General features: G+C 40.5%; 2 protein-coding genes across 4 annotated transcripts in view; both read left to right on the top strand.

Moving 5' to 3' along the window:
* The window catches only part of DNAH12 (dynein axonemal heavy chain 12), a 107,423-nt gene extending 106,606 nt beyond the window's left edge, over nt 1-817 (top strand). The window contains exon 73 of the mRNA XM_063121339.1: nt 493-817. Within this exon, the coding sequence (XP_062977409.1) occupies nt 493-683 (191 nt within the window). The 3' untranslated portion in view covers nt 684-817. The remainder of the gene's footprint in view (nt 1-492) is intronic.
* A 3,368-nt stretch (nt 818-4,185) lies between these two features.
* Nucleotides 4,186-24,732, top strand: ASB14 (ankyrin repeat and SOCS box containing 14). 3 transcript variants are annotated; one of them, XM_063123392.1, is made up of 12 exons: nt 4,186-4,235; nt 4,332-4,360; nt 11,156-11,388; nt 14,257-14,311; nt 14,627; nt 14,936-15,067; nt 15,177-15,335; nt 16,817-17,062; nt 18,600-18,771; nt 22,074-22,617; nt 23,281-23,434; nt 24,394-24,732. In XM_063123392.1, the coding sequence occupies exons 3-12, from the start codon at nt 11,264-11,266 to the stop codon at nt 24,570-24,572; spliced, it is 1,767 nt and encodes a 588-aa protein (XP_062979462.1). In that variant the 5' UTR covers nt 4,186-4,235; nt 4,332-4,360; nt 11,156-11,263; the 3' UTR covers nt 24,573-24,732. The 3 variants fall into 3 exon arrangements, with proteins under 3 accessions (XP_062979462.1, XP_062979460.1, XP_062979461.1); XM_063123390.1 differs by lacking the exons at nt 4,186-4,235; nt 4,332-4,360; nt 11,156-11,388; nt 14,257-14,311; nt 14,627 and having other exon boundaries at nt 14,904-15,067; XM_063123391.1 differs by lacking the exons at nt 4,186-4,235; nt 4,332-4,360; nt 11,156-11,388; ... (1 more) ...; nt 14,627; nt 16,817-17,062 and having other exon boundaries at nt 14,904-15,067.
* The last annotated feature ends 506 nt before the right edge of the window (nt 24,733-25,238 follow it).

The raw sequence follows: 25,238 nt of genomic DNA, 5'->3' as shown, positions 1-25,238 counted from the left end.
TTACTCTAAATACGACTAAGTGTGGCGCCAAACCATAGAGATTTTTAGATATCATTTGATTTTATTCTCTAATAGTTGTTAATCAGCTTGAGAACTTATTGAGTTGAAAGGTGGGAGGCATATGCAAAAACTAACATCTGATGCATTCAAAATAAGCACGTCAACAGTATCCTATGACTTCCACCCTGATATGCTAATTTTGTATGTGTGCGTATTTTATATAAGGTAGCATTCAAACATTTGATCTTCAGCCCGCAAACTATACAGCAGTACAATCCATCCATAGACGCACTATGTACGGTTGCTTGTTCTCAGTTTTGCCTCTTGATGAAACTGACTCTAGTGTGTTACAGTGTAGTCTATAAATTGTTCTTTAAATAAAGTAGTGAATTTTAATTCATTAGTCACCACTGAATAAAAAACACCTTATTATTTAGCCTTATACAATATTCTCAATGTTTTTAACTTATAGCATTTTTTTTTCCTTTGAAGCAAAAAAATCAGACATAAAGAAATCCAATGCCTATGTGTGTCCACTCTACAAGACAAGTGAGCGTAAAGGAACCCTTTCAACAACTGGGCATTCTACTAACTTTGTCATCGCATTAATGCTATTAACCAATAAACCAGTCCAGCACTGGATTAAGCGAGGAGTTGCTCTGCTTTGCCAATTGGATGACTAATTTTGTAGACCTCAGAATCAAACATGACAGACTGAATATATTTGTATTCTTTCCTTAAGCAAAAAAAATTCTTTACAGATATATTTTGATCAGTTGGACTTCTAAATTGATTGCATTGTTTTAATGAATAATTAAATGACATAGTTCTTTCTGTATAAAAATATTAATGTATTTTCTGTTCTTTTGTAATGTGAATGTCAAGTGTTAGTATGCCATATGGTTTACTTAATATATAATCAAAGCATTTTGAAGTTGTTGAAGGATAATATTCCTCCTGCTGTTTCTTTCTTTCAATACTTCTACTGGCTTGGACCCAGATCTTGACTTCTGTGATTGGGAGCTCCATCACATGTATTTTCCCCCCTGCTTTCCTTCCGCTTTTTTTTTTTTTTACCTCCGATGCATAAGCACATCAAGCTTATGATTCCTTTCACCTGAATATGCTGCTCTTTCAATTTTTTGCTCTTCCACTCCACTCCACCCTGCCCCTTCTCTTTCTCTCTCCAGTTCATTGGTTGCTCCTCCCCCCCTTTCACAAGACATATACAAGCAGGTCCTGTCAGCTGAGTTCTTCAACCAGAGCGCCTCTCTGCCCAGCAAAAATAGAACAACCCTTTGGTCTGGCTCTTGGGGGCATTGAGGAAGTACAATCCTGTCTCTGTAGAGATTCAGGCATTGTACGATTTTAAAAAACGCTTTTGAGCCTGAGATGCAAGGTTTGGGTTTTCTATTGAGACTTGGAGCCAGCAGCTGGGAGAGACCACTTTTCCCTGCCAGGACCTGATGCAATCTATTCATGCCAACAGCAAGTCTCCCATCACAGCACACGCCCCCAACAAAGGGAAACATGAGTCTAGCACTACACGGATGCATTAAACACACTTAGGGAAATAATCTAGACTTTAGGCATTCTAGGAAAGGCTGGGGAAGAGGCGGGGTGTCAGCAGGACAGGCACAGTGTCATGTGAGTACCGTACTACAAATCCGCACACCAGTACCGTGCAGATCCCTCACTCCATCCACAGGCCAGAGAGTCCTTGGAACTCTGCTTGGGGCACTGGGAGCAAACTCTGGATCTAACCCTATATTTTTAATACAATTTGAAACAGGAATGAATGGCCCACTACATTATTGAAATCGTTTTTAGTGGAGAAAACAGATGTGGATTATATGGAAGCTGTGGATACAATTCAGTCAAAAGTAATCACCCTTAAGTGCCATTAACTTCAAATGTGGAATTAAGCATGAATGAAACAATGGTAATAGATCAGAGATAAGCTGGAATAAACCCTAATGGCGTGAAATCATCAGTGTGTAAAGCTGGCATTCTGCTATGAACTTGCCAAGGAAGGACTTTTCGTGTCTGCAATTGAGCGAGAAGAGGGTAAAATACCTCCCTGTAACAAAGGGAGGCAAAACTAATCCCCCACCCCACCAAAAGCACCGCTTTAACTTCAGTGGGGCTTACTCCCAAGTAGTAGTAGTAATAATAATAATAATAAAATAAGTAAATAAAAAAAAATCTAACCCGCCTCTCCATTCTGATCGAGGCGGGGAACAACAAGTATAAAATACATAAAATATTAATCAAAACACAGTATACATTGTTAAAACTTTCAAAAAGCGTACTAAAAACATACTAAACGCATCCTAAGTAAGTGTGCGGAGGGTTACAGACTTACGTCTACTCAGAAATAAGTCCCATTGTGTTCAATGGGACTTACTCCCAAGTAAGTATGACTAGGGTTGCAGATATACAGCACAATCTTACTCAGAAGTAAGTCCTGGCTTTCCTGGGGGCTGCAAGGATCAGTACAACACAAGTTAACTTATGAAAACAAGGTTTCCTCTCCCTTCCTTTGCACCCATGCCAGGGAGCGAGGGAAGTGCTCCCTCAATTCATACCTTTAAAGGAGCCCTGGGTAAAGCAGGATCGTCTGCCTTGCTGCCCCTCTCCTCCAGTATAATCAGCTCATATCAGTTGCGCTGAAGAACAGGGAGCACAACAGCCCTGGGTAAACAACGCAATTTTCCTTAATGTAGAGATGCTCAGTGAGAGGGGGGTGAGTGGGAGGAGAGAGAGATTCAGTCATTTCTGTGATCCTATTATAGGAAGTGCAATTGTGATAGCCTAAACGGTTAAATGTTCTCTTCGTGTAAGGCTAATTCACATTGAGGTTTTACTGCACAATCCAAAAATGGGAAACATCACACAGGGGGCAATTTATATGCATGACTTGGAATATTGGGCACATAACTTAAGCTAGTGTAACAGGCCCTATCTTGGCCAAAAAAACATTAGGAGGTCATGTAGCAAGTTGTTCATGTTCCATGTTGCATTTCCTCTCCAGCAGACAGCTTTCTCCAGTGCCACTATTTCCCATGTAGAAATTACTTCTATTAGAAACATAGTTCTGATCCGTGCTTCTTTGTTTAAGTCAGCCCCAGAGAAGCACAATGCTTGAAGTCTAGAGTTTCCAGTAGCCTGCCTAGTTTGTGATCCTTGAGGTCAGCAGACATGGCAGCTTTAATTGGCAGTAGAAAAACTTATTATGAGCATGCAAATGGTGGCCAAATCAGTTGCTACAGAGCATGTAGCACATCACTTTATAGCGTATGCATGCACTTTATAGCACAGGGGTGTTGAAATGTTGCTGAAGATGGCTTTCATGTTGCTCTCCTCTCATCCCTTCACCAGCCAGGCCCAAGAACAGCAGGTGGAGTGGTGCAAGACATCACATGAAAGCCAGGAACACCAGGTACTTATGGCGCTAGGCAGGATAATACCCCCAGCCATGCCTGACGTCGTGAAAGAAGCGAGTCTATATACATGACTGTTCAGCTACTCAGTAGTGAGCGCCATCAGTGGTGGAACTCCTGTTGTCAACAGCCAGTTACCCAAGGCCCAAGACTGCAGGAGAAACGGTGAAGAGAGTTCAGCTAAAGTAGCTGTCCTTTGAAGGAGGAAAAAGGATGGTGAAACAATGAAGCGTTGTTGTTAACATTATAACATGACATAGGTTATGGCATTATTCTGGCACTGAGTTGGTTATTCCCACTCTGGACAGCGGCTTGGAAAGATATGTAAATAAATTAGGACATCAATTTTCTTTTTCAAATTGATATTAGCATTGGTATATGCAATCCAGCCAAAGCTCGTTTAGGTACTATTGATTTCAATAAGAAATAATTATATGATTAGCCCTTTTCCATTAAAATAAGCAGGACTGAAATACATTAATTTGCCCACAACATGTCCAAAATTTATAAAAGGTGTAGATATAATCTTGTCTGATACAAAATAACTTCTCAACTTTAAATATATATTATCAGTTGGAAGCAGTTTGAATTACAAGACCATGCATTTAGGATTTTTCTAAGTAAGTGTTTATAAAAATTACTTTATTTCACTTAATTTCATCTACAGTATTATGATGAAAAATGTCTGGACTTTTGATTCCCCCCCCCCCCCTCACACATCAGGCTCCTGTCTCTGAATAGTGCTAAGAAACTTGTGGGCAAGATAGAGTGTCTTATGGTCTGGTATTTATAGTAAGTTATTAATGGATCTGGACTATGCAAGAAGCAAAAGATCATTTTTCAATACATCAAACGTCATACTTCGTTTTCACTCGCTTACAGTGTGAGGGCTTCTCTGTTTCAAATGTGGAAGAAAAGTGAGTAGGATGTGTGTTGTTGTCATGTTTTTCAAATCATTTCTATGAAAGTTTGTAAGCTATTCCCAAAAGGAAGAACAAAAACATTAGAAGTATACATATACTTCTGGCATTTTGTTAAATCCTGTTGCAGTGGTCATACAAAAATATCTACTTATTTGTATGCTTTGTTTGTTTTATATATGAGTATTCTATAGAATAGAAATTGAATAAATGTATGGATTAATAATCTCCTGTTTCAAACTACCTATGACCTATTACTTAGTTTAAAATGCTTGTAACACTTTTTCAAATATTTATGTGATATATATGAATGTGAGAAAGCCTGAAGCCATTTTGTCAATATATGATAGAGACTGTTGCCTGACTAGCAGGAGAGAATAAAATTTCATATTTGCAATATGCAGAGCAAATGCTAGTGCTTTCTACAAGGAAACCGATCTCTACTGCAGACATCAGTGCTTGTGTATCTGTAATTAAGAATCCAGTTTTCTCTACAGCTCTTGGATATTTTATTTTATTTTATTTTATTTATAGTGTTACATTCTTAGGAGTTTTACTCTGAAGTTCTGTTGTTGTTTTTAAAGATGGGGATGACCCAGTTGATGCCCTACATGCACAGGATATCTGGGCAGGGTCAAGAAGGCCAATGGGGGAGCAGGTCAGTGGGAGGGAATTGCACACATTGGAGCATGGGAGGGGGAAGGGAGGTTTGTGACCTTAGCTTGTTTCATTGTTCTAACCAGTAATCAATTGGTTTGGTAATTTGCTTATAAAACATATTTAAACCAGAGAAACTGGGGCAAGCCAGGTCCACTCATAACAACTGAAGTTTTGCCACTGAACTAAATAAATGTAGGTCTTACACATTATAATGATCTCATTCCATTGTTATTCTTTTTAATGCAATAATGCAAGATATCTTAAGAAATAAACCAGTACAAAAATTCTTCAGAATTCACACCAAATTCTTCTTGATGCCCCATGAATCTGTTTGAAAAGGTAATAAATAGGAGCCATTTGTTTTCAAGGTTGTTATATAGCAGCCTTCCATTTCTGACTTTAACCAAATGTGTTCATGTAAATCATTGCTACAAAATTTATTATCTTGTCCACCATTCAAATTTTAGATTTAAGTTTTGGTGTTGGATGCAATTAACATAAAGATTTTCATAAGTTTTAAGTCTTCCTTTCACCAAGTTTGTTCATGTAATCAGTGCTGCAAAATTTAATACTTTCTACACAATTCAAATTTTAGATTTATGTTTTGGATGCAATTAAACTCAAGATATTCATAAGTTCTAAGTCTACCTTCTCCACTACATCCAGTAACCCTACAAAATACTAATGGATCCAAAAGTAAGTTGTATGCTATTATTTCTCTCATTAATTCTATTAAGCTTATACAAAACTATTTTCATTGTTTTAGTATGACCTCCAGCAATGTATAAAGTCTGCATTAAGTTTTCATTGGTTCCCCCCCCCCGATTGTTGTATGTGCCTATGCAATGGTAATAATCTCTTGTAGCAATAACTCAATGCAGTACATTCATCTTGATAAAATATATTTGTCTTGATAATATATATATATATATATATATATATATGGAGAGAGAGATGTTGGAAAATCACAGGCTGAACCAGTGACTAGCAGTAGTAGCAGCGGCTCTTAGTTTAGGACGCAGCAAAGACCAATGAGGCAAAGGATTCCTTGTAAGTTAAAAGTAAATCCTTTACTGACAGTTGTAATAATTTAGTTATGGCAGCACATATACAAATACAGATGATCAATCAATACAGCATACATCAAGTTGGGGTAAGATGAGGGAATAACAAACATGCAAAACATAGCTACTTATATAGGCAGACCTGTACACTGATGCAATCACTAATTGATTAATTACTGAAAATACATTCCCCACAATAATTCAATAATTGTCCAGCTGAAATGTTGACCTTTAAGTGATTATGTTTTGCTGACTCCTCACTTCTTCCAGGTCCTTGGGTAATTGTAAAACAGTGGAAAAATAAAAACCATGATCCAATCCAGGATCCAACACCCCTTTTTTTTATTTTTACACAACAGTTTTTACAGCATAACATTTGTACAGTCATTTACATTTCATCCTGCCTGAAACCTAGTGTTTCACAAATCTCCCTGTGTTTTGTGGCTCCTAAACGTTTTGTGAATATGTCAGCAACGTTTTCTTGTGACTTGTAAGCCTATGCGGCAGGGTCTTGCTATTTACTGTTTTACTCTGTACAGCACCATGTACATTGATGGTGCTATATAAATTAATAATAATAATAATAATAATAATAATAATAATAATAATAATAACTCACAATAACATAACTTCAAAACTCCACTACCTATGTGTTCTTTAACATTTTGATATTTGATGGCAATGTGTTTGGATTTTGATTTGAACATATCTGCGTTCGCCAGCGCAATACATGCGTGGGAATCACAGAACACTGTGACTGGCTTTTCAACTTGGACTTTGAAGTCCTTTAATAACTGCATTAGCCAAGTGATTTCTCCACACATTTCTGATAATACACCATACTCTGCCTCGCAGGAAGAGATAGAGACAAAAGCCTGTTTTCTGGATTTCCAAGAAATTGGTGCCTTTCCAAACAGTAATACAAATCCAGACGTAGACTTCCGGTCTTCCACGCAGCCAGCCCAATCCGAATCCACATAGCTCAAGAGCTTTTTATCTGGCTCGGCAGATAACTTTAAACTGTAATCTAAGGTGCCTTTGAGGTACCTTAAAACCCTTTTGGCGGCCTGCCAAGCAGGCACTGTTGGTTTGGCAACGGACCTGTTTAAAATGGCAACAGAAGCAGACAAATCTGGCCTTGACCAGTTCACCAAATACAACAACATACCCACCACAGAGTGATACAAGTTTGGATCACTGAAGCTTTCTCCTTGCAGGTTTTTCTGGACATTCAATTCCATGGGGCTCTTTACCCCTTTACAATCTTGCATTCCACACTGTTCTGGCAGCTTTAGAATTTTTTGCTTTTGACTGCTAGTTTAACTAGCCTCTGCTAGTTTAACTTCAACTCCTAGGTAATTCTTCACTGGACCTAGGGATTTCAAATTATACCTGCTTTCAAGCTGGTTTGCTACTTTGTGGACCTCTGCATCACTGGAACAAGCAATTAACACGTCATCAACAAAAATAACAATAGCTTTATAGCTCTTACCACTCCCCTTTGTGTAAAGACAGGGGTCTGCCAGGCTCCTTACAAATTCCATCTCACTTATCAGGGTGGTGTTTAAAATAGAATTCCAACACCTGGCACTCTGTTTGAGCCCATAAATTGCTTTCTTCAAAAACCAAACTTTGTTGTCATCTGACTCAAAACCTTCAGGTTTTCTCAAAAATATTCTCTCCTGAATTGGGGCTTTCAGGTAGGCAGTTTGGAAATCATATTGCCTAATTTTCAACTTTTCTTTTGCTGCAATAGTCAGAAATAAATGCAGAGTTTCTGATTTTACGGTGGGTGAAAAAGTAAGGTCATAGTCAACCTCCTTAACCTGGTTAAACCCTCTGGCGACCAGCCGGGCTTTGACCCTATCTTCCCCCATCTTTTAACCCAGCGACAGGTTAAAAACTTCTGCCCTGCAGGTAAAACTGTTTCTTCAAAAACTTCATTATCTCTGAGGCTTTTCAACTCACTTTCCATGGCACGTTCCCACTGCTTTCTTTCTAAAGAACCTAATCTCTTTACATCTGCATATGAATTCGGCTTGAAGCTTACATTACATGCTTCAAAACCAAGCCTCTTAGGAGGAACTCCTTTGTTAACTCTCTGAGAGCGACGGGGATTACTTCTCCCTCCTCCTTCTGCTCTGGCTCCTGCGTTTCTTGCTCTAAGCTGGTCTCTGTTAACTCAGGCGCTTGCCTGCTATTAAATTCAAGTAGAACTTCTGGGTTATCATGTACATCCTGCCAATTCTGTTCTGCAAACTGAGCTGATTTTGAAACAAGAATTTTTCCATTTTGTAACAAAAACCTCCCGCTACCATTCTGATAACCCACAAAACGTAATCTGATCCCCTTTGGGCTGCCTTGCCTTCTTTGAGATAACGGAACATTAACAACAGCAAAACTCCCCGATGTCCTTAGATGCTTAAGGTTTGGACTTTTGCCATAAATTAAGAAGAAAGGAATGTTATTAATGGCACTGGACCAAGTTCTGTTGCACAGATAATTAGCTGTGACAAACGCTCCTCCCCAAAGCTGCGGCTCAGCTTTGGCGTCCTTCATCAGGCACTCCATTTTTTACTTTAAGGTCCTGATCCGCCGCTCAACGCTTCCATTTTGCCAGGGACGCCGGTCCTTGTGCAGAAACACTTGAATTCCAGGGACTGAAACTCTCCTCCACGATCCGTGATAAATCCTTGGAACTGTTTCTGGAAAGACCTCTCAATCCACTTAACCCAATCCTTCACCGTGGCTAAACATTCAGACTTCTGCTTTAGTAAATAAACCCAAGAGTACCGGGTTTTATCGTCCAGAATGATCAAAGCATACTTGGCTTTTCCATAACTTTCAGGAAACGGACCCGTCAAGTCCATGTGGATCAAGCCAAGCACATCCTTGTGCCTCCAGTCTCTCACACAAGGAATATTCGCCACTCGGGATTTCGACAGCTTGCACACAGCACAATCTAAGTACTTTTTACAGCTCTGAACTTTCACTCCTTCAGAGATATTCAGGGTTTTGTTTAAGGACTTAAAATTTGCATGGCCAAGCCTTCTATGAAAAAGATGGATACAGTTCTCATGGGGAGGCAAATTTTCATTAGTCATACAACCTGCTGGATTTGTTGAGACTTCCTCCTCATCTGGGCTGCTATCCAAGCAAAACAAACCATTTTTCAAACGTCCCATTCCTCTTAGGTCTCCTTGCTTATGGATAAAGCACTTTTCCTTCTCAAAGGACACAGAGAATCCTTTCTCTGCCAAGTCTGAGACTCCTAAAAGTGAGAAACTCATACTGGGAACAAACAATGCATTTTCAAAACATTCTTCCAAAAAAGGTAAACAGCAATCCAGGATCCAACAAGAGAGAGAGAAGGAGGGAGAGCTACTGATGTTTGCCTCAGTGTTAAAAATAGGGTACTATCCTGGAAGTGTGGCCTTGGTTTCTGGGTTATTCTTTCTGCTTCTTATGAAATTTTTGACCAACATTTCCTGTACACTTTACAGTCCCGAGATTTTCATATGATTGGATTACATAAAATTACATCAAAATGTTATTATTTTTTAAATGTCTTAAAGGTGGCTAAATGTTCACATTGTGAAAATGCTCATACCATGGTGTTACACAGGGAGCAGTTTCTGTGAAAGAGTCTCAGATATGAACAAAAAATATCCACGCCTTAAACCAGCATACCTCTGACCTAATGTTTTCATTTGTATGTGTGTCTGTGTGCATGAGGACTGTTGTACACAAGAATCAACGCACATTAAATTGACATGGCACTCACACCAGCTGTCCCTGGATATCTTGGGTTTGGGTTCTCTCTTCCAGCATTCTATGTCTCATGGTATTTATTGGTCTATAGAAAGTTGTTGTCTTTGGGGAACAGATGATAACTTGTGTGCCAATGAAGAGTATCAAGTTGGAGGGACTTCACAGGCATTCCCAGTGTTGTTATTAGGAGCGTTAAAATGGTATTTTCTGTAATAGGGATACAGAGGTGTTAGGCATAATGATCGCTGTCACCCACTGTCCAGGTCCTGGACATGCTGGATCAGCAATGGGATACATCCCTCTTTTCCCTCTCCAGAATGCTCCATGTTCATTCTGAATCACTGCTCTGAATCAGTGTGCTAGTCACCCATCATACTCAGATGGCTCAAAACAGAATTTTATATCATTGATCCCCTGCCCTCCCAATTGGTACCCTGTGAAAATTAGGATTGCCAGGGAGTAAAAGTTAAACGTGGAACCACAGGGCTGTCTTTAAGCAGGGAAAGCCTTGCTTGGATCTGTGCTGCATTGGTTAGATGATGCAGGCACAGCTTCGCAGCCACCACGGGGCTTCCCCGCGATACTGCAGTTTTCATTCAGAGCGATGTTAATACAGCGCTTCTGCCATCTGATGTTGCTCTGGGGCCAATCTGGGGTCAACCCAGAGGCGGTGCCTGGTGGAAGACAACCAGCGATTGGTTGCCTTCCACCAGGAAGAAGGCGGGGGCAGTTCCAGTACCCAGATGGCCGGCCAGAAACCCCACACTCCCTTCTCAGCATTGAGATTATCCAATGCCTCCCGGGAAAGGGAAAGTGTACGGTTTGAGGGGGGGGGGCAACCCGGTTCAGGCTTATAATATGCATGTAACTAAAAATGTACTCTGCATCTGGATCTTATGCCCTCACCTACAGCAATTATTACTTCATTGAATTATGCAGCAGCTTGGTCCATTAATCAAGGATACTATATTAAGATTTTTTTAAAAAAAAGCTTGAGAGGGTAAAGCCATAAAAGAGAATTAGGCATGAGAGAGAAGGGAGCCCTTCAGTGGTGTGTTTGCCTGTAGGCAAAATTGTGCAAAAGCTGTAGACAAGACCAGCAAGAGTTTTTTCACCATCATGTTTGATGTGAGCCAAATTTGTCCCCTTTTTCCTGCCATAGGAAAAATCTGCAACTGGGTGGGAAATCCTATTAATGCTCAAAAATAGATTGAGACATGTCAATTAAGACTTCTGCTTTTATTTCTTAGCAAATGAGAAAACAGTTCTGCTTATATCTTCCTTTCCATATGCATAGTTACTGACGTTTCTGGAAGAGTAGAAGAAATCTAAAAAGTGGAAATCCTAATATAGAGCACTGATTTAATCCTGCCTGGCTTTGTGATCTAAGAGATGAACTTTTAAGATGCACGACACTACAAATACATATGATGAAGATGTTGATGATGACATCCCTACTCAGTATGTCATTCAACAAAGTTTGCAAAACATCCACAAGAGCAAGACTGTGGCTGCACAAGAGAACAACAGGTATGGATACTCCCCTGGGTGCTCAAAAAGCAAAGGTAGTTGTGTTGGCCAAAAGAAAAAATACAAAATCCATTTTAGGTTAATACCTTTTATTAGGCCAAACTAAAGGTCACAAAATATTGTCCAAGCTTTCGAGTTCTAGAGAACTCTTCATCAGTCAAGATGTTGAAAGCAATGGGAAGGGGGTGTGAAGTAAATTGCCGGTTTCTAAGCCATGGAGTCTGCATCTGATTATGTTATGTTATGTTATTTATTTATTTATTACATTTCTATACCGCCCAATAGCCAGGGCTGTCTGGGCGGTTCACAGTCTTTTGTAAAATAAAAAGTGGGAGGAGAGTGCAGACATTTAAATGAGACTGTACTATGTACTGAGATGGTGTTAAGTTGTACCCAGGACTCAAGAAGAAGAAGAAGAAGTCTCTTATTTAAAAAAATATAAAATCTAGCTGTTACTCAGAACCATTTCCATCCGTAGGCAAAATGCACATGTTACTTGACAGTGAAAAACCAGAAGTAGAGAGAAACCTGACAGCTTTTATGTGAACAAATCTGGAGATAATTTTAAATATTGTATTAGATTTTTTTAAAAAAACCAAAAAGCAATATAGACCAAATAGACTCTGCCTACTGTTTCTGATCGCATCTATAAAGTGGGAGCTGCTATAAAGCAGCTGATAGCAGCTATTAAACACAGAGGTCTATGGGCTAAATTCAAATATTATTGTTAAATGCATGGATTTTTCTCTGTTTTATATCTTTTATATGTGAATTGTTACAGTGAGATATGCTGTGGCTAGGTAGAGGATCATAATACTTTTAGTAACAATCCAGCCAATGTGAAGTTCTGTAAATCAATTAATTAATTGCCCACACTTATACTCCGCCCTTCCTCCAAGGTCTCAGAGTGGTGTGCATTCCCAGGTAGGTCTCCCATTCAGGCACCTTACAGAGCCACTCCAGCAGCAGAACTGCCTAGTGCTTTCAGATCATTTTGGGGTTAGTTCATCCCTTGAAATTAATTGTACTTTAAGGGGCCTGTTCCGAAAACATGCTAAGCCATGGTTAGGCCGCTAACCCTTTTGCAGCAAATGGTTAGTGAGCATGTTTAAACCATGCTACGTAGCCACCATGGTTAGGAATGGTTCACATGACACACTAAATCATGGTTCACAAAACACGCTAAGCCGTAATGTTTAGCTCAAAATGTGTAACCACTGTGGCTTAGTGTGCAGTCAGTGTGTGTATACCTTTTTGCTTTATCTCTGGAACACAAAGGTGAACTTCAACATACATAGGTTGGGGAAAAAACAATTGCTCATTTAAAGTCCTAAAAAATACAAGGGCCTAACTTTCTTGGTTTTGTTTAGGGTTTTCTTTTGTCTCTTTTTTGGGACTCAAAATAAACCTGTGCTACCTACCTGCCTACCTACCTTCTCTGTAAACCAAAAGTGCTCCCCAAAAGCTAGAAATTATTAATAGCTGTAGAACTGCTATTTGACAGGGTCTGAAAAATGGTAAATTGCATTCATCAAAATTGTCAACCTTAACAAGTTCTCTGAGTGACTTTTCTCCTTCTTCGTGGTCTGTGACAATATTGCCATCATCTGGCCAGAAACTCCTTTTCTTGGTTTTGCTTTGTTTTTGGTAAATCTGAAGCAAAGTAGGCACTGAATAATTTAAGTTCTTTATATTTTGTTCAAAAACGTATTTTCTGTTGATCAGTAAATTCTATGCAGCTAAACATATTTACTTGGAAGTAAGTTGCATTTTGTGTTCAATGTGAAGTTTCTGTTCTACTTAACAAGGCGACTGCTATTTTAACATACTCAACCAGGGGGGGATCTACACTATTGCTTTTAAAGCGCTTTAAAGCACTTTGAAAACGTTTTGAAAACTGTATATGCAGTGTGTCCTGGGCTCCAACAGTTGTCAAAACTGTTATAAAGCGCTTTAAAGCAGTAATGTAGATCCCCCCCCCCCCAGCTCTCTTTCATAAGACTTCAGTGCCTGCAATGCTGAATCAGTCCTCTGTGTGTATGTGTGTGTGTGTATCTGCATTGGATGATCGGATGACTCTGAGTTTGAGGGCTTCTGATCACTTAGGGTAAAATCCTGTCAGTTGTGACCAAAATTAGTCAATTTAGAGTGCTCAATTCATATCATCCTTCATTACCATAAAGAATTAAAATCTCAGGATAAGGTTTGCTGATTTCCTTTTCACAAGTCCTGCCTCTTCTAGTCATTGATCTGATTCGCACGTAATTTTAATTCATTGGTTGTTTAATCCATGAATTGGCGGGACTGTGAAGGAGGGAGCGTGTACACTGCCTACTGCACCATTATCACTTCTACTTTCAATCTGCTTTAATCAGCAACTCAGGAATCCTCCATTCCTGGGTTGTTTGATGTGCTGTCTGAACCTGAAAGTCTGAGTTGTTGTAGGGTGGTTGATTTTCTTGGTTTTTTACTTGTTCTTTTTTCTTTTTAAATTCAGTTTAAAAGCAAATCAATATGACAGCGACAACAAAAACATAAGTAGTAATTTAAAAACCAAATGTTAGCAAGTGAGTACTGCCTCTCTTTTGGTGGTTTTTTTATATTTTTATTTTTAGAGGAAAATGTTTAAAAGTGCAACCCTGAGAGATTGGTAATCCTTCTGCTTGATCCTAGAATACCCCAGTGTTGTTTACGGTCAAGCCAGTGTCTGTTGAATTGCAGTCTTAGGCTTCCTCTTACTTCTACCATAGTTGTATAGTAAATGTCTCAGTTTAATATATTATATTTTTCTCTATCTTAATTTCATTTTTTCATCCTGGATTTAAGTGAGGGAGAAATTAATATTCATTCATTTTGTTCTCTTTGCAGCTTTAATTTTTCTACAAGTACAAATCACAGGAAGATAATCACCGCAATTCAGACAGTTAAGTATCTGCCTTAGTTTCCTTGGGAGATTGTATGGGATTTCAGACTCAATGGGTAGTATATTATTATTATTATTATTATTATTATTATTATTACAGATTTTTATTTATTTAATTTATTACATATTTATACTGCCCAACAGCCTAAGCTGTCTGGGCAGTTTACAACTAAAACCATAAAATCCAGAATAAACTTTAAAATCACATAAAACCAGAATAAATTGCAGTCCAGGGAAGGCTTATTTAAAAAGATATGTTTTTAGGAGGCGTTTAAAAGTTATTACATTTTCCACCTCCCGATCCACACAAGGGAGGGTTTTCCAGAGGGTGGGAAACTGGATTAATAATAAATAACCAGATTAATTAACCCATAGCAAGCCATCAGGTGATGCACATGCATTTGTGATCCTGCCCATTGTTATTTTAGCTACAGTTCATTAGGCTGAGCAGTGTTCAGAACTATATTTATTTATTTAATTATTTTATTTATTACATTTTTATACCGCCCAATAGCCAAAGCTCTCTGGGTGGTTCACAAAAATTAAAACCATTAAGAACATAATAAAACATCCAACAATCTTGGGATAGGGATGCATTATTCTGACCTTTCACACACTGAGCAGGCGAAGAAGAGGCTTTGCTCAAACTGATGAGGAATGGCTCTGCTTTTCGGGAAGCAGATGAGCAAGGCTGCCTTCCTTTACATGAAGCTGCAGCACAACCAAACAAGAATATTCTAGAAATGACTCTGAAAGGTAATACTTTCTGTGGGTTCTAAGTGCGGGCTTCTCTGGGCTCTCATGCCAGCTTCGCATGCTAACTTGGTGTCTGAACACATGTCTATTTCTGATGGTTATCTTTCAGCTTCACACTCCGTTGTGTGGCAACAAATAAATCGGAAAGGAGAAACCCCTCTGTTTATCGCCGTGGACAAATGTCTTGTGGGAAATGTACATTTTCTGCTCCTCAATGGCTTTAAACCTGACGTTAAGAATGAAGAAGGAGATTCTGCTTTAATTATTGGTAAATTGTATTATGCAGTTTATCTGGCAATGTTTTAAATGCTGTGGTTACATTAAAAATAGCTTAGGCATATTAAATATTCTTTTCTCGTGTCGTTGCCTATTTCAGTGCTGCTCAAATGTCGGGCCTGAGTTTGAGTCTTACTTATTTGTGCTTTGTCACTGTAACCTCCCACATTTCCAAGGCCCATGTCCTCTCCGCATGCCTGCTAGTACCATTGCCTGTTTCTGCACTCCTTCCTTGTCCTAGTTCTGCTAGGATCAGAGTGGTGGAGGTACATACGTGCTTCAGAATCCATTCCTAGGATATGTCCTAGCTGGCTATCTGATGCAATAGATTGGGATTGCTGTGGCATGACATTTAACATTATGATTCTGAACACATATTATGGAAATACGTTTTGTTAACATCATTGGTCTTCCTTCCAGGTAAGTTTGCTTAGGATAAAAGGCCAAGGCAGCAGCACAGAATCGAGGGCCAAATCCAGTCCTCCTAGGGTCCAAATCCAGCCCTCTGAGGTTCCCCAGAAGGCCCCACCCCTTTTCCCTTTAACCACCAATTGTTTGGTGGTTTCTCAGATTTTATGCAGCTTCCCCCCCACCCCATTCCAAAAGCATGAAATGCCTCTCCTAAGGCTCCATTACTTGCAGGGAGAGCTTTAAGCTTAAATATGTCGGGAATTTTGGTATTTTGGGCCTCACCCTTTTGTCTTTGGCCACACCTACAGAGTCTATCATAGTCTGTCTTCATCTCCACTGTAGGAGTGCAGTCATTGGCTCCTCTGGACTAGATATAATGTTCCTGTGTCAAAATGAGGTAACTGACAATCTCGCTGGGGGCAGGGGGCTCCATTTACTTTGAGGTGCCACCTTAGCAGATTTCTTGGGGAGAAAGTCCAGCGCCTGCCTACCTCTTAGTGGGATCTGTAGTCACTGGAGAGCCCAACAATTCTCTAGGCCAACAATAGCCAGATAAAAGAGATTGTTCTCAGGTCTGACCACTTTGGCTGGCACCCAAACTGAGAGCTCAGTATTTATTTATTTTTATCCTGAAAATTCTGCCTCCAGAGGCAGAGCCAACTAGTCTGCTGATCACTGGGCCAGAAGGATGGTTATGACCAAGTGTCACATGCTGTTCCTCAGGTTGATGAGGTATTTTCCCCTTTGCTGTCCAAAGGGACAACAATCTTGCCCATTCAGGGGAGCTTCTTCAGCCTCTGGAAAGCCTTGAAGAAGTAGCAAGTTGCTGTAGCCAATATATGTGTTTATTTTTTTTAAAAATCTAGGATTACAAAAAAGTTTGTTTCTAAATTTAGCTCTCAGTACTATGTGACCTTTATTGCTGTATATAAATAGCACGATCCAGCTAAGTGAAGGCTTTTTATCCTGACATAGTTTCACAGGAGACAGAAGCTTTTAAATTCAATTATCTTTTAAATTAACCCTTCAAATGTTGCTCTTTCCAATCTCAATATTTTACAGCAATTAAACATGGCTCGTATGAAATTGCTTCCTTGCTGATACAATTTGGTGCCAATATTGATCTGCAGTGTGTCAACAAGAGGACAGCTTTACATGAGGCAGCCAGGCTAGGCTTAAAAGACATGGTGGAGCTTCTGCTTTGCTCTAAAGCAGATCCAGATCCACGAAGTTCATATGGGCTTACCCCTCTAGCCCTGGCAGCACAGAACGGGCATACAGAAATTCTGGAAATCTTATTGCGTAAAGGTAGGAATTTGAATACAATACCTTGAAAGTTAAAGTTAGGCCTGATTTTTCCCCCTGATAGTTGCTGGAAGAGCTCTGTGATGTGCTGTTAAGTGCAGAATTCACTTCCTGATACTTAATCCAGGATTTGAGAAGCCTAGGCTTTTAAAAGGATGCAGACACCTTGTAATACTCTATACATTGCTGATGGTAAATTTAAATACATTTTCCCCCTCAGTCCTGGGAATGCTCATTCAGAGCAGTCAGTCCTTGCAACTGAACCGTCACCTGTGCTGATCTTTTGATAGTCTGTACAGCAACACTGATCATTGTTGATTATAAAGCATACGCACTTGCAAAATGTGCCAAAAAATCACTGGCCAAGCAACGTAAAACTTTGGTTCAGCATACTCCTTTGGTATATTTGGAGTGTTGATGAAGCACACAATTAATTGTAAACTGCCCAGAAAGCCTTAGCTGTTAGACAGTATAAATACATAAAAAATAAAATAAAAACATTCTACATTCTGTGTCCACGACCACTATCAGCTCAGTCCCCACCGTTGCTTTTAAAGGGCCCAAAAGCTATACACACTGTAACACAGCGCCTGTCTTCCAAGGGGGGAATGCCCTCTGCAAGTTTCGTTCTCCTTTTCTCTGTCTCTTGGCTCTTTCAGTTGAACGTTGTCTAAGGCCAGATCTACACCAAATAGAATATAGCTCTATGAAAGCGGTCTGAAAATGGTATACGGAATGTGTCATGGGCCTCAACAGTTGTCAGTGTACTTCAATACTATTAGAAAGCAGTAGCGTAGATCCTGTAGATCTCAATCCTTGTCTGAAAGAGGTTTTCCTGATAGCTTGATGATTTAGCTCCAGCAGACTTTCAAACCACAGTTGTAGCACAAAGAAAATATGAACAGGGGTTCAGAGGTGGCAGGAAGCAGAGTGGGGGTTGGGGCTGCAGTGGCAATTCGATGTGGGGAATGGGAAGAGATTGGCTGGGGGCTGAAGCAGTAGTTTGCAGGGAGGGTTTATCTGTTGGGGATAAGAGATTTGATGATACACATTGCTGGCTAGGCTCAGAGGCAGTGACAAGAGTAGTAGACTCCTTCTGTAAGGCGTCTTTTGTTTCAAAGGAGTGAGTAGCAAAGTTGTGACAAAGGAGGGTCTGGGTATCAGTTAAATAGGACAGTTGTTACTTTTTAAGGCCTTAAAATGTCACATACTTGATGGATAGTACTGTATCAGTTTAGCAGGACCCAGTTAGGTTTGCTGGGAACATAGTCGGGGACCCATACAGAGGGATGCCCCTTTTGCTATGAGAACTTTACTTCAGGATTTGTCCTTTTTGTATTCCAGTACTGATACCATATCCCCAAGTTATTACAAACAAACAAAAAGCAACATATTTCAGCACAATTCTTGCTGAAAGAACTAGAATTCACGACACAGTAGACTGAGACCTTCCTGTTTATCTTCCTGAGATCTTTCTCTCCAGTGGATGTTAATTTTTTGGGCATATTTGTTAAACCTCTGCTGTTCTTTCTCCATTTAGGTGCCAATGTTCTTTCCCAGGCATCTGATTGTGCATCCATATTATTTGAAGCTGCTGGAGGAGGAAATCCAGATTCTGTCTCTCTCCTGCTAGAGTATGGCGCTGATGCCAATGTACCGAAGCATTCAGGTCACCTGCCTATCCATAGAGCTGCTTATAAAGGACACTTCTTGTGAGTTAGAACATGCTGACTCAATTTATGGGATAGGGTGGGTGGGGAGCCTCCTGCAGTCACATAGCTAGCCTTGCTGTTTGTCACATGCAGGGGGAGATCAGTGCCTTACAGCTGAGTAGCTCGCCAGATCTAGGGTGATCTGATACAAAAGAACACTATGCTCGCACCTGCTGTGTAGAAGAGAATTTCAGCAGGTGTAACTTGAAATTTCCTCTTCTACTCAACAGCAGGGGTATCCAGCCCTTCTCAAGTGCCCCTGTTGAATGAGATGAGGTGGGCGGCTACTAAGGAGAGGGCCTTTTCAGTGGTGACATCCCAATTCTGGAATTACCTCCCCAGGGAGGCTTGCCTGGTGCCTACATTATGGTCTTTTCAGCACCAGGTGAAGACTGTTATATTTTCTCAGGCATTTTAGCCCTCAGTTTTAAAAACTGTATTATTTTATTTATTTATTATTGCATTTATATCTCGCCTTTTTTCCTGCAAGGAGCCCAAGGCGGCGTACATAATCCTCCTTTCCACTTTATCCTCACAACAACAGCCCTGTGAGGTGGGTTGGGCTGAGGGTCTGTGACTGGCCCAAAGTCACCCACTGGGTTTCCATAGCCAAGAGGGGACTAGAACCCGGATCTCCTGACTCCCAGTCTGACACTCTAGCCACTACACCACACTGTCTCTTCATATGCCTTTCAATCTTTGCTCTGCTGCTGGCTTTTATAGTTATATTTGGTTTTATTCTGTTTTCAACTTACAATATATTAATTCAGTAATATATTGAATTATGTTTCAATATATTACTGCATTTTATGGTTTTAAGCTATGCCTTGTAAACTGCCCAGACAGCTTCAGCTAATGGGCGATATAGAAATGTAGATGATGACGATGATGATGATGATGATGATGACGAAGAAGAAGAAGAATAGTAAATTTAAAGGTGTAGAAGCCCTGTCTTCTTTTGCATTTGGCCATGCTAGTCAGATCCTCTTCACAAGCTGTGCTGGCTGATAATATTTTGTATATTCATGTGAAAGTTTAATGTAAACAATATGAGCAAGGTAGAATTATTTTTGGATTCTGTGTTATAGTGGTTTACCTGGAGCTTGTAACACTCACACTCTCCAATTTGTATGCCTTTCTGGTGTCCCTTCCCTGTGAAAACCTCTGAGCCGTTAGAGCTGGCTGTGTCGTCAGGCATTTCTTCCAGAGGGTGTGTGTGGAGCATTTGGGGTGATTTCTGACAGGGGCACCAGAGATGCACGAAACCAAATTGGGGCCTGAGCGCAATCCCTGCCATTAGAGGTGGCTGCACAAAGTGGATGGGGCTCTAATCCCTGACACCAGATACTAACCAAATACCAATTAAAGATTAGCGAGAGACACACACACACCTATACATGCTTACTCAAAAAAAAAGTGGGGATAGAGGGGGTAGAGGATATATTTGTAGCAGGACCTCCAGCAGCTGTATATCTTTCCCTGGGCTGAAGCCCTTTCCTATAGGTTTGATATTAGGGAGCATTGCAACTCTGGCTGAAATGTCACTGGTAAGCTGTGTAGGGGTTCCCTGGTAGGGGTCACACACCATCTGTCAGGGACGCTTTAGGGTGGATTCCTGCATTGAGCAGGGGTTGGACTCGATGGCCTTGTAAGGCCCCTTCCAACTCTGCTATTCTATGATTCTATGACCTAACTCACCAAGCCACTGTTTGTTTGGGGGGAAACTACACTGAGTCAGAACCTCATATCTGTGCTTTCTACGGGAGCCGTGGGGCACGTCTACACAAAGGGTTTTCCCTGGGGTGGCTTCAGGGTAGCGGCACGTCATCTACATGACACAGCCGCCATTGCGAAGCCATCTGGGGGCAAACCTCCCAAAAGTCAGGCACTTACCCTGCCTTTTTTGGCAGCTGAGCTGAGCCCATGGCGCCCCCTGATTGGTTGCCATGGGTGGCCCCATGCCTTTGGAAAAGTTAAAAAAAAATGGGGGGGGGAGGGAGAGGAATGGGCCTTTCCTACCCCCTTTTTATTTTTATTTTATTATCTATAAAACAGAAATGGGGGTGGGGAGGAACAGGCAGCCAGAGGGCGGAGACGTGGTTCGCCCAGTCCCTCTCACGTCCTCTGGCTGCCTCGTTCCCTCTTCCCTCCCATTTTAATTTTTTTTTTTTTACTTTTCCAGAGGCACAGGGCCGGAAAATTCGCACTTGCAGATGCCGGAAAGGAACCCAAGTGCGGGTGCAAGGTGCCTCACTGCGCCAAAGCACCGCTGTAAAGGCGGGGGCCTGGCCTCCCACAAAGGTAGCAAGTAGGATGCTGGAGTTTGCCCTCCCAGATAGGATTAGCTCAGCGTAGGGTAGTGGATCTGCAAAAGACCTGAATGTCCAAGCTTGCCTGTAGTAAGAGCAGATGAAATTTGCTCGTCAAACCATGACTTGTCACTAGTCAAAGCTGGCACACTCTACATTTTATACCTTTTATACAAAAGGAGGGTGGACATCCAGCTTGGGATGACAACCCTTAAAAAGTTGGTTTTAAGTGCTGGAAATAGCTGTATTTGTTTTCAGACAATAGACTTAATAGCCCTTCCTAAAACAGCTATTCCTGACACAAATAGGAATGCATGTTGCATATTGTTGTCCCAACGATGCACATTGAGATCTATCCATACTTTTCAATATTCTGGAGAGAAATCCCTCTATGGGTGAGACATTCATATCTTGCTCAGTTTTACCCATTCTTTTTCCTTCAGGACCTAGGCACATTTTCAAATTTGATTAGAATCTGATGATGTCCAATCTAGCCTTGCGTTTGTGATATGGCTGCTGAGACTGATCCCTTTGTCTGTGTTTTCCCGCTTTGCCAAGGCCAAGGTGACAGGTTTGGTTCACTCTAAAACCAAGCTTCTTGTTACATAACCCAGTAATTTGTTTTTGGTACATAAGTCCACTCCTTCAGCTACAGGACATACCTGACAGGATCAGCACCTTCCTCCTCAGTTCCTTCCAGACCACCTTTACTGCAGCAACGTTTTGTGCTGTTTCCTCTCCTAATACCTACTTGATCTAGGTCTTGCATTCTTTTTTCTATCACCCCCCCCCCCCTCCGAGTTTTCTCCTGGGTGATTTTTGTGAATTTTTCTTTTCTTTTGGGGGTCCTTGTCCACCCACATGGCCTGTGGCACATGAGCACTCTTCCACACAGCCCCATTGTCTCAATTGTCAGGAGTTTATCAAATAGGAACACAGGAGGACTGGAGCATTCTTGAAGAATATTTTGATTGTCTTTATCTTGCTCCCTAGAGCTTTACAGCTGCTGGTTCCTGTGACACATTACAGTGACATCAAGGAGAGTGGGATCAGTCCAATTCATTCAGCAGCAGCAGGAGGGCATCCACAGTGCCTTGAATTCCTTCTCAAATCTGGCTTTGATGCCAATTTTATGTTGCATCGGAGAATTCGCAAAGGCTATGATGATGAGAGGAAGTCAGCTTTGTATTTTACTGTCTCTAATGGGGATATTAACTCAGCACAGTTGCTCCTGGAAGCTGGAGCCCTACCAAACCAAGACCCAGTCAACTGTCTTCAGGTAGCCTTGAGAATGGGTAACTACGAGCTCATTCATCTCCTGCTTCGCCATGGGGCCAATGTGAACTACTTCTGTAGAGTTAATACAACACATTTCCCATCAGCTCTGCAGTACACGTTGAAAGATGAAGTTATGTTAAGGATGTTGCTGAATTATGGGTACAATGTTCACCGCTGCTTTGACTGTCCTCATGGAGACAGTGTGCACACCCAGTACGAATTTGAAGGATGGACCTCAACTGTTATCAAAGACACAATGGTAAGTGCTTCCTATGGGGTGGGGGTGGGGGTAGGGTTGCTTAACCTGCTGCCTACTGATTTGCTTTTGCAAATCCCCCAAGGCTGTTTTAAAGTTTCACACACCAAACCAGACTCACTTCCAGTTTTGGAGACCAGCTGGGGGTAAAATAGGGAATCTGCAACAGGGGAGAGATTAAGAAAAACTGTCTGCCTGCCCCACTCATTAGTGTTTCAAGAGAAACACAGAATTGTGAAACCTGAATGCCACCCTTAAAAGGACACTCTGTAGAGTAAAGGGCAAGTGGCACTTTCACAAGATGATATTAGCTGTGTGTCCAGTTTGCTATTGGAATTTTGCTTTGTTGCTAGTTTGGCCTGGTTGGGGGACGCATTATTGGATCCATTCTTCAGGGGAACTTAATAATACACTGGGTTGGATCCAGATTTAGTTGCGTGCAACTGAGCTAGTGGAAGCAATGTCCCCACTCTTCTCCTGACAGCAACCTCTCCAGACCCCCTGAAAATGCTACACAGAAAATCAGGGGATCCTGCTGAATGGGATGAGCTGTGGGGAGGGAACCCAAAAAATGGCATAGAAGCACCTTCTATGAGTGGAGCCCTTCCTGGATCCAACCCAAAATGTTGAATTCTATGATCTCATACTCTTGATTTTCTCTTTCAGTTCTGTGAAGTGATAACACTATCATGGTTAAAGCACCTGTCTGGGAAAATAGTGCGTGTTATGCTAGATTATGTTGATCATATCAGAATCTGCTCTAAGCTTCTATATGTTCTTCAAGAACAAAAACTATGGCCAGAAATCAATGCAATTTTGAGTAAGTTTTCAATACAAATCAACAGCTATAGAAACGTGAATTTCAAAGATGAGTGACATAGTGTGTTATAGTCCTCACATTACCAGTTGCATCATAATAAGAAACTTATTAATTAAAAGAACTACTGGATAGGGGTAAAAGGATCTAGCAAGTTAGGTTTTGATAAATATAACTGAAAGCCATAATAACTGATATAATTTATTTTGTGTCATGCTGGAATCCTCTCAATGAAGTCACCCAGCCAGTTTGTAACAAACTTTTCAGTGTGTGGTGGTGAGATACAGAAACAGTCTGAATTACCCAGGCTAGGTTTTTACATATGCTCTAGTGTGGATTGGCAATCTCTCCAAATTGCTTTATTTATTACATTTCTATACCGCCCAATTGCCGAATTTTTGTTCACAAAAATTAAAACCATAATAAAACCACCAACATGTTAAAAGCACAATTACAAAATACAGTATAAAAAGCACAACCAGGATAAAACCATGCAGCAAAATTGATATGATTAAAATACAGAGTTAGAACAGTAAAATTTAAATTTAAGTTAAAATTAAGTGTTAAAATACTGAGAGAATAAAAAGGTCGTCTTTTGCCCAGAAATGGGCATTGTTTTCTGCTTCTACTACTGTTGGCAGTTTCGACCCTGAACTTTGCACCATATTCTTCAGTTCCTGGTTTGTTTGATAGGGGGTTGAATTACTATTCTCTGTGGGTCTCTCTGCCAGCCTTCTTGGCCTCATACCTCCCTATGCTATAGAGGGCTTTTTATATATATAACTTAAGGATGAAAAGGCAAAGATTTGTGCAAGGACATGCTCACAGGGAGCACTATGGCTGGTCTGTGACTTGAACCCAGATACATATCTTCCCCCAGCCCTGGACTACAAGGCTGAAGTAGAATGATATATAACGATGGATAGATCACATTATATTGTAACATGTTCCTTTATTTTCAGCAAACGCCCGTTCTTTGAAACATCTTTGCCGTCTGAGAATCCGAAAAAGCTTAGGACGCTTACGTCTACGCTGCCCCGTCTTCTTGACATTTTTGCCACTACCAAACCGTTTGAAAGAATATATACTCTATAAGGAATATGATCTCTATGGACAAGGAAATCTGAAAGGAATCTACTAATGCAGGTGCATACAGTTGTTTTGGAGAGTGTCCTGTATGTAAATACATTCATATGTTAGTATAAATTACATTACGTAATTTTTAAAGAATTCTTACAAGTTTTTATGTACTAGAAAACAAGCAATCTGAGTAATAATAATTCTTAATAAAGCAAAGTTTACTAGAGTCAGAACATATTACTCCATAATCCCTAAACAGAAGAAAAACATGCAAGCTTTAAATATTGTTCTCATGAAATGTGTCATAGAGGACATGAAGATTCAGAACAAACGTAATCACTTGACTTTAAAAAGAAAAAAATGCATTATATATTGTTGTGTTCCCAATGAACTGCATAGCAGTTCGCTACTAGAGGATGAGGGGACCAGAAATACACTTACTATACCCCCCCTCCATAAGTATTAATTATTGGTAACCTATGTGTAAATTCCATCATCTGAATGCTGTTAAGGAGATCAAACTGTATGTATGTCACTTGCTGGATAAGAAACTGCAGGTGTAAATCTGATGCAAATCCAAATATACATCTGGATGTCAATGCGTTATTTTCAGTGCTGTGTGTGCATGCAATGCACAACCCCATCCACTTTCTGCTGCAACTAGTTACAGCTGTACGCTTTGCATACAGAAAGGCTAAGGTTCAAGTCCTGGCATCACCAGTGAAAC

Source organism: Elgaria multicarinata, chromosome 3 (genome assembly GCF_023053635.1).
Source record: "Elgaria multicarinata webbii isolate HBS135686 ecotype San Diego chromosome 3, rElgMul1.1.pri, whole genome shotgun sequence".
Taxonomy (NCBI): Eukaryota; Metazoa; Chordata; class Lepidosauria; order Squamata; family Anguidae; genus Elgaria; species Elgaria multicarinata.
Note: the sequence above shows the minus strand (reverse complement) of the source record. Positions and strands in the feature narration are given on the sequence as shown.

What these genes read in the sequence shown, in the direction of transcription:
- ASB14 (XM_063123392.1), top strand. Translation starts at nt 11,264, where the DNA reads ATGCACGACACTACAAATACATATGATGAAGATGTTGATGATGACATC. An exon ending in GCTTATAAAGGACACTTCTT is followed by an intron (nt 18,772 to 22,073) that starts GTGAGTTAGAAC and finishes CTTGCTCCCTAG; the next exon opens with AGCTTTACAGCTGCTGGTTC. An exon ending in AGAAATCAATGCAATTTTGA is followed by an intron (nt 23,435 to 24,393) that starts GTAAGTTTTCAA and finishes CTTTATTTTCAG; the next exon opens with CAAACGCCCGTTCTTTGAAA.